General features: G+C 55.8%; 1 protein-coding gene across 1 annotated transcript; it reads right to left on the bottom strand.

The window, feature by feature from the left end:
• Positions 1 to 500: 500 nt before the first annotated feature.
• On the bottom strand, positions 501 to 7542 carry OGFOD2 (2-oxoglutarate and iron dependent oxygenase domain containing 2). Its single transcript, XM_042034846.1, has 7 exons — positions 6863 to 7542; positions 6729 to 6785; positions 4446 to 4556; positions 3873 to 3972; positions 2961 to 3085; positions 2237 to 2494; positions 501 to 1681 (listed from the first exon to the last, which is right to left on the bottom strand). Exons 1-7 carry the CDS (start codon positions 7439 to 7441, stop codon positions 1406 to 1408), a joined length of 1506 nt encoding a protein of 501 aa, XP_041890780.1. The 5' UTR covers positions 7442 to 7542; the 3' UTR covers positions 501 to 1405.
• Positions 7543 to 7821: the final 279 nt, after the last annotated feature.

Genomic DNA, 7821 nt, shown 5'->3' with positions numbered 1-7821 from the left:
GGGGCCGCGCCGGCCGCCTCCCGCCTCCGTCCGCCGCGCGCGGGGCCGGGCGGCAGCCGGGCCGCGCTCTTTGGTTCCGGGGCCGCCTGGCCCGGGCTGCCCCCGCCCCGTAGCTCAGTTTTTGGGGATGAATGCGGGCGGATTGGGAGCGCTCACGTTCGCTAGTGAACGAGATAAAGGCTTCGAGACTGCGTTTCTTGACAGCGGCTCCTCGCTCAGGTACAACCGCCGATTTCCTTCTGCCGGTGTAATTTGAATGGGCTTTGCTAATGAGAAGCTCATCAGCGCCCTGTGCTAATGGCTCTGCTGGGACAGCTTCAATAAACACCTTTTGTGCGAGCTGCACCCGCTCACGTTCAGCCTTTCACAACTCCCGATGTCATTACCCATGTGCTGTAATTACTGCACTGAACGGTGAATGGAAAAGCCCCTTATAAATGCACCAGTGGCTGTCGAATAGACAGAACTCATTTTCCACAGAGGCAAATGCAGACACCAAATCAGAGATATTTGGCTTCTTTAATTTGTTCAGTAGGTGGAAGAGTCACATGCTCTCAGCCAGATAGAAGTAAGGAGGGGAAAGCACCTGACCCTTCTAATCCATCAGGTGTCAAATTAAGAAGCCCCAGGCCTGTCTGCTGCATCCAGGTTGGGAGTTATTTTATATTTTCACTTGCTCATGTAACTAAAGCAAAGGGAGTTAAATGTCCATCTTGCCCTCCTCTGGGAGGTTTTGCTGTGCTGCAGGTAGCTCCCAGAGCTCTGTCTCTGCTTAAAAATGTTCACAAAACCTTTGTACGGGAAGTTTCTGCCCCCAAGAAGCCTTGGGAGACCTCTCAGCCACCCTGGGGGATCAGTGCTCCCTGTGCTGCTCCTGATGGATTTTTCTGAGCCTGGGTTAGACAAACATCCAGTGGTGACAATTCCATGCCATTCCCAGCAGCCCACTGTGAATCACCTGGGTCTCATTTCTGAGCAGATCCTTCCCTGCCACTCAGCAACAAAAGGCTCTTCCCCTGGAAGAGGACAAGAGGCCCTAAGAACAGCCCAGAAATGGCTTATTGTACCATCCTCTCCTGTTCCCAGTGGGATCTGGGATGCTGCTGGTGGCAGAGAGGCCAAGGAGCTCTGGGTGTTTTCCCTGTGCACTTGGAAATATTGACAGAGCTCCTGCAGTGATTCGGTGTTGGGGCTTTCTGTGTCTGACACAGAGTCCTCCAGCCCCAGCGTGAGCCCTCACGAGCCGAGGTCCAGCTCTTCCAGCTGGAATCTTGGCAGGGCTGGCTTTGCATCCCTTCCCAAGGTGAGAGCTGCTTCTTACAGGACTCGTGCACCCAGCAGAGCCTGAGAGGTCAGAAAGGAGCTTTGGGCAACTTGGTGTGGGGAAATCAGGCGGCACCAGCCGCTACCCCAAGGCACAGAGATTCACGGTCTGGGCCACCTCCTCTCCCAGGGCTTCTGTGAACCCATCCCCAAAGCCCTCTGCTTCCACCAGCTCGGGTTTCCTGTTGCACATGGGGCAGAGCTGGTTCCGGATGGCCGATGATCTCATCCACACGATGAGATTCCAGCGCTCCCCGGAGGCGATGGGAAGGGCGCCGTGGATCTGCCCTCCTCGGTGCAGCAGCCCCCGGGCTGCCACGTGTTCCACCTCTATGTACTGCGGCACGGGGCTGGGATCCTGCAACAAAGGGAGGGGGATTCGGTGTCACACCACAAAGTCCCTCAAATAGTTGAAACTTGTCACCTCTTCCCCCACAGCGCCCAGGGAGCAACATGGAGAGGGCAAACTGCACCTCATTCCCAGTGCCAAGTTCAGAGGGAATTTAAAGAGATTCAATCAAAAAAACCCCATGTGTCACTGCTGTGTGGGAGCTTTCCCCCCTCTTTTGCCCTAAAAGCAGGTGCTAGAGATTTAGGTTTAAGTCATATCTGAAATAAATCTCTCTCAGCACCTCCCTGCTCCCAGCTTCAGATGTGGAAAGAGGGGCTGGTTTGTTTCACTCCAGTTTCTACTACGAAGTTGCCTCTGTCCTGTCTTTGAAACCTGAATATTGGTATTGAATATTGGAATATTGCAGCAGAAAAGGCTCCTGTACAACCAAGCCATACAAAAAATGGGGAAGGGACAGAGCAGGTTTGACTGTCAGAAGTGAGTAATTGTTTTTTAGAACACGGTTGATGCCTGGAAACTGGGGGGCCGAGGAGGGAGAGGGGAGTGGGCCGTGGTCAGTACCTGGTTGAAATCCCCAAAGTACAAGTTGCCTTCTGTGAACTCTTTTCCCAGGGAAACGTTCAAGGTGACTTCAGCATTGTCATAGTGAGAGCTCAGGTCCAGGTCCTCGTGCAGGGAGTACTTGACCACGAAAGCTTTGTGGCTGTCCAGGCAGGCCCCGCCCAGCTCCGGGTACAGCAGGGCAGTGATGGGCTGCAGGAAGCGCTCCCGCAGGGGCGTCAGGAAAGGCTCGTCCATCCCCAGCTCGTTCAGCAGAACCTGTGCCAAGGACAGGAGGGGGAAACAGCTGAGCAACCACAGCTGCTGCTCCTCAGAGCTGCTGCAGAGCTGCTGTCCTCCTCCAGCTCTGCTGCTGGCTCAGATCAAGGACTTTAGAGCAAAGGCTCCAGCTACAAGAAAAAGGAAGGAGGGTGAAGGTGGAAAGGGATGGGGGGAAACACAGAGTAATAAGATCAAAAGGTGAGTGTTCTTGAAAAACTGACTCCTTGATTTAAATTTGTATTGCTCAAGCACAAGGTGCTCTTTGAGATACCACCTCCCCTCCCCTGCACTCCCGTTTTCTTTTGTCCCTGTAACATTCCCTCAACCCTGTCACTGCAAGGGGACATGGAACTCAGACTGCACCGTGTAAAATGAGAGGCACGTTGGAACTGGAGGGAGGGAGAAGTGAGGAGGTGAACGCAGTGAACACTCCCCCTCAAGAAGCACAAGAGACGAGTCCTACCCCATAGTTATTCATGGTGTTAGGCCTGCCTTTAGGCATATCCGACTGCTCAAAGTTCTCCAGCTCGTCCACAAAGGCTTGGCAGAACTCCTCTGTGAACACTGGGAGTCGATAGATCCTCTTATCTGTCAGGAGAAGGGAGACAGTGTTTGCTGGGGAAGATCCCAGGTGGGAGTTTTCCTGCCTGCCTGTCCAGCTGCAGTGTCAGTGTCCTGTGCTGGTGTCAGTGAGAGCACAGCATCCACAGGCCCCACTTTGTGCTCAGGCTGCTCAAAGGGCTGGAACCACTCCCCAGGATCAGCTCTGTATTTGTTGTTTTTTGTGCTGGTTCCTCATTTCCAGAGCAGGAGAAGGCTGGAACTGGTGGCCTGGACAAATCCAGGAGCTCTGCACACAGACATTGGTGTCTCTTTGCCTTGAGAAAAGGAGGCAACTCTGCCTCTTCCCCTCTACATCTTGTCAGCATTTCTGGAAGGGAGAGAGCTTCACAGCTGCCTCCAGGGAAGCATAAAACCCAGATCTCTTTTTCAAAGACTGAAATCTAGACTGAAGCTAATTCAGCCCAGACGAACCAACGGGGACTGTCTGCAATGGCAAAGCACTTGGGGAGGGAAACCAAGCTCCCTGGGCTAGCAGTGTTCCTTCAGCAGGCTCCCTGGTGAGGTGTGGGACAACCACAACCCCAGCTCTGCTGCAGCTGGAGCCTCTGGTGAGACATCAGCAGGCTGGGATGGGAAAGCAGAAAACAGCCTCTGATCCAGAGCAGAAGTGCTGCCTCTCCAGAGACCCTCCTCAGGCAGGGAGTAACATCCTGTTTGCCTCAGCTTGTGTCAGATCAGAGCTGCTCGAGACAGGGCTTGGGAACAGCTGTCACCAGGGAGATCTGTGTGACTGAGGTGTTGTTTTCTTTACCTGAGAAGGACTCGAGGTAGCACAGGAGGCCCTGGAGATCAGCACCCGGAGATGTGCAGAACCTCACAATTTCCAGAAACTCTGGGGCCAGGAAGGAATCCTGATGTCGAGGGAAGGATGGGAAAAACACACAGAAACACAATCAGCCTGCACGGCCCAAGAGGGAAATGGACTTCCAGGGAAATACACAGTCCCTAAGGAGCAAGGCTGAGTCACACTCGAGTGAATTCCACGGCAGGAAATGCAGAATGTCACTGGTGTTTTACCTGCTGGTGTAGGGAAGCTGCTGCTTGCTTTAGTTCATGGTTTTCTAGGAGTAACTGGCCAGATTTATCACAGGTGTGATAGGAAAGAGCCTTTCCTGGCTGTAACACCAGGAATCTTGCCTGGAGAACATGCTGTGCTGTTGTGTTTTTAAAGTTTACAATCCAGTTTTCATATGCTACACATGGGTTTTAATTCAGTGCAGCTTTAGCACTGTGCAATGCCAAGGAGAGGGGGAAATGAACTGCAAAAATAAACTCTCAGGTAATTTTTTTTGGGTGCAAAAGAGATTCCAAACATTCTGTGTACCTGCAGAGTGTACACCTCTGGGTGCTTTGGTTTGTAGCACTTGGAGATGATGGCTCTTCGTTCCACTGACTGATGGATTAACTGTTTTCTTCTCTGCACTTCTGCCTCAATCTGCAAGTAAACAACAGAGCATATTGTCAGGAACCAAAAGGGCTGACTAAAACAGGAATCTGCTCATTGCTTTAAACCAGTTTGTTTTGTTCAGGGGCACCTCTGGGAGACAAAAGTGTTTGCTTTGTTTTTCTGTGGTCAGGACAAGTCCGGTAAATATCTGGAAAGGCAAGAGGAGTTGGAGATGTCCTCTTTACAGATGGCTTAAAAAGTAACTAAAGACTTTCTGTGGAAGTGTCAAGTGGAGCTGTGAGGTTTCAGCCCTTTCAGGCATTCTGACACCTCCTGAATCTGGCTTTTGTTCTGACAGTAGAAGCATTGTCCAAAATGAAGACATTTGCTGGGAGGGAGACAAGTCCTGTCATGAAGGGATTACTGCTAAGCATGGTGGAGACAGGCTAAGCTGCCCTTTCAGAGCAAGCAGCTGTTTGAGCAGCTGATCCAGGCAGCTCTTCCCATTTAGTTCCCCCTCACGAGATTAATTTATAACAGTCCTCACTGGAGAGTGAGTGAGCAGCCATTCCCTGGGACCAAGGAGGTCCTGTGTTCATTCCCTTTCCCTCACTATCAGGCCCTGAAGGTCTTGGGAACTGAGTAGACAAATCAAACAGATTTCTCAGATTGTTTCTTCCCCTCCCTCCCAGCCCCACGGTCCCTGGGCACCAGGTCACAGAGCAGGGAACTGTAACCCAGCACTGCCTAGAAAATCAAGCAGTGACAAATCCTTGGACTGGAATTGCTGCTGGACTGTGAGAGCTGTGACCTCCCACAGCCAGGGACAGCCACTGTCATCTGCCTCCTCCGAGCACTGAGGGACTCCTATGATTTCATATGGTTTTAAAGTCTACTTTATGATGTTTATATTGATACAGCAAACCTTGTATGCAGATCTGCAGAGAGCCCAGGTGATTAAAAAGTGATTAGGATCTAGATGATTATAAATTACAATCAAAGTTAGGGTCTTGAAATCCTAAGTGAAGCTGGTTTATAAATTCTGCATTACACTGCTTGTTGTGCTCCATTGATTCTGCCTGGGGAAATCCTGTGCTGTTCTACTCGTAAGTTCTGTGCTGTATGAATCATAATATCCAGTTAATAAAGCTTTAATTAACAGTACTATTTACTGCCATCATCATCCTGCTAAGAATTCCTAAAAGAACCTGTCTGTCCCCTTAGTGTCAGGTGACATTGGAGCTGGTTGTGTGACTGGTCCCTGTCCCTGGCCTGGAAAGAAGCAGGGATTTCTTGATGAATTGTGAACCTCTGTAGGATCCCCGGGTGATCCCATCTCCCTTTAAAAAGGATTGGCACAAAAAGGCACAAAGAAAGCCAAACCAGGGCACTGGGAGCCAGCGGAGGAAATCCAAGGAGGGAGCGGCTCAGAGGCCACTGGGATGAGGTGTTGGATGACGGCGTTTTCCTGCAGGGTGTTGGCTGTATAAACTCCTCGCTGCTGGGTGCCCGCGGGGAATTCTTCCCTCTGACTCTGCCCAGCACCGGGGTCGATCGGGACCCAGCGGTGCTGGGAGCTGTGCCCCGGTTCTGTGGGGCTTCAGCTTCAAACTCCCCTCGGGACTGACCCCCGGGGGGTGGAAATGCCACTGGTGGGGGATCCCTGAGGGGAGCCGGGGCTCCCCATCTCCTCCCCCCGGGACCAGAGCTGCCCCAGCCCTGAGGTCCCGGCTCAGGAAGGGCGTGGAGCTGCTGGAGCGAGTCCAAAGAGGGCACCAGGATGATCAGAGGGATGGAGCAGTCCTGCCGTGAGGAAAGGCTGGGAGAGTTGGGATTGTTCAGCCCGGAAAAGAGAAGGCTTTGGGGTGCCCTCAGTGTGGCCTTGAAGGGGCCGACAGGAAAGGTGGGGAGAGATCCTTCACAAGGGATGGAGGGTCAGGGCAGGGGAATGGCTCCACACTGACAGAGGGCAGGGTTAGACGGGACATTGGGAAGAAATCCTTCTCTGTGAGGGTGCTGAGGCCCTGGCACAGGGTGCCCAGAGCAGCGGGACCCCTGGCAGTGCCCAAGGCCGGGCTGGAGCAGCCTGGCACAGTGGGAGCTGTCCCGGCCCATGGCAGGGGTGGCACTGGGTAAGTTTTAAGGTCCCTTCCAACCCAAGCCCTGGTGTGACGCTGTGAGCCGCGTCCCCGGTGGCTGTGCGGGGGTCCCGGCGCTCACCTCCCGCAGCACCTCCCGGAACTGCTCCTCGCTCCGGCAGCCGCGCTCCCGCAGCGCCTGCAACACACGGGCACGTCACCGCCACGGCCACCGGCGCGGCCCGCTTCCCCCGGCCCCGCCCGCCCCCGCGGTACCCGGCCGTGGTCCCGGCGGAGCTGCGGCCCGTCCCGGTACCGCACGTGGAGCCCGAACCGCCCCACGAAGATGTTGTCGGTGAAAAAGCAGGCGCACCCCCGGAACGGCCGGCCCGCGGACATGTTCCCTGCCGGCGAACGCGCCTCGGTCCAGCCCTCAAAGAGCTCCGCTTCCGTCCGTTTGAGGGCGCATCGGCAAATTCCGAACCGGGGCAAAAACGGAAAGCGGCGGAATTTGACCGTTCTCCCCCGTTTTCCGGTTGTTTTTTGTAATTTCCATGACGTCACCTCGGCCCGGTCCCGCGGCGGGGCCGCTGCCCTACAGCCCTCACGGCCGGGCCGGGTCTGCTCGGAGCGGCAGCGGCCGCCGAAGGTTATTTGCAGACGGTCCCTGAGCTCCCCCCCGCCCCTCGCGGGGCGCGCGCGGGCGGCGGGGGCGCGCTCGAGGGACGCGCGCGGCGGGGTCAGCGCGGCCCCGGCCCGGCCCGGCCCGGCCATGGACGCGGCGCTGCCCGAGGCCGAGCGGGAGGTGGTGGTGGCGGCCGAGCCGTGCGGCCACGGCAGCAAGTTCGAGGACATCTACCGGCTGCTGGCCGAGGGCTGCTTCCCGCCCAGCTTCTGCTCCATCAAGAGGAAGAACCTCAAGCGCTACGCCCAGAAGTTCGTCGTGGACGGTGGGGACCCGGGGGCACGGCGGCGGTGTCGGGCTGCCCTCCGTCGCGGCCTGCCCCGCTGGGCCCGGGGGCAGCCTGTGGGGGGAAGCCGGCGGGTGCTGGCCCCGCAGACACGGGGGGATGTGCCGGAGCCTCGGTGTAGGGAGGGAATGTGGCTTCTCGGCAGCACCGCCGCCGCTCCCCGGCCAGCCCGGTGCCTTGGCATCACTTGAGGGGCACGGAGCAGGGATCGTGTCACCCCCGGGTAGCACCGGTGCTCCACGGCTGCCCTGTGGGGACCCCGGT

Source organism: Corvus kubaryi, unplaced genomic scaffold (assembly GCF_017639235.1).
Source record: "Corvus kubaryi isolate FWS band 111438036 unplaced genomic scaffold, C.kubaryi_AGA036_p1.0 37382, whole genome shotgun sequence".
NCBI lineage: Eukaryota > Metazoa > Chordata > Aves > Passeriformes > Corvidae > Corvus > Corvus kubaryi.
The sequence above is the reverse complement of the archived record's forward strand: the minus strand, read 5'-3'. Positions and strand labels throughout refer to the sequence as shown.

Excerpts from the sequence above, each read along its gene's own strand:
- OGFOD2 (XM_042034846.1), bottom strand. The coding sequence starts at position 7,441 with ATGTCCTCGAACTTGCTGCCGTGGCCGCACGGCTCGGCCGCCACCACC. Across the intron at positions 4,557-6,728 it reads TCCGGGAGGTGCTGCGGGAG|ATTGAGGCAGAAGTGCAGAG; the intron begins GTGAGCGCCGGG and ends GTTTACTTGCAG. Across the intron at positions 3,086-3,872 it reads CTACCTCGAGTCCTTCTCAG|ATAAGAGGATCTATCGACTC; the intron begins GTAAAGAAAACA and ends TTCTCCTGACAG.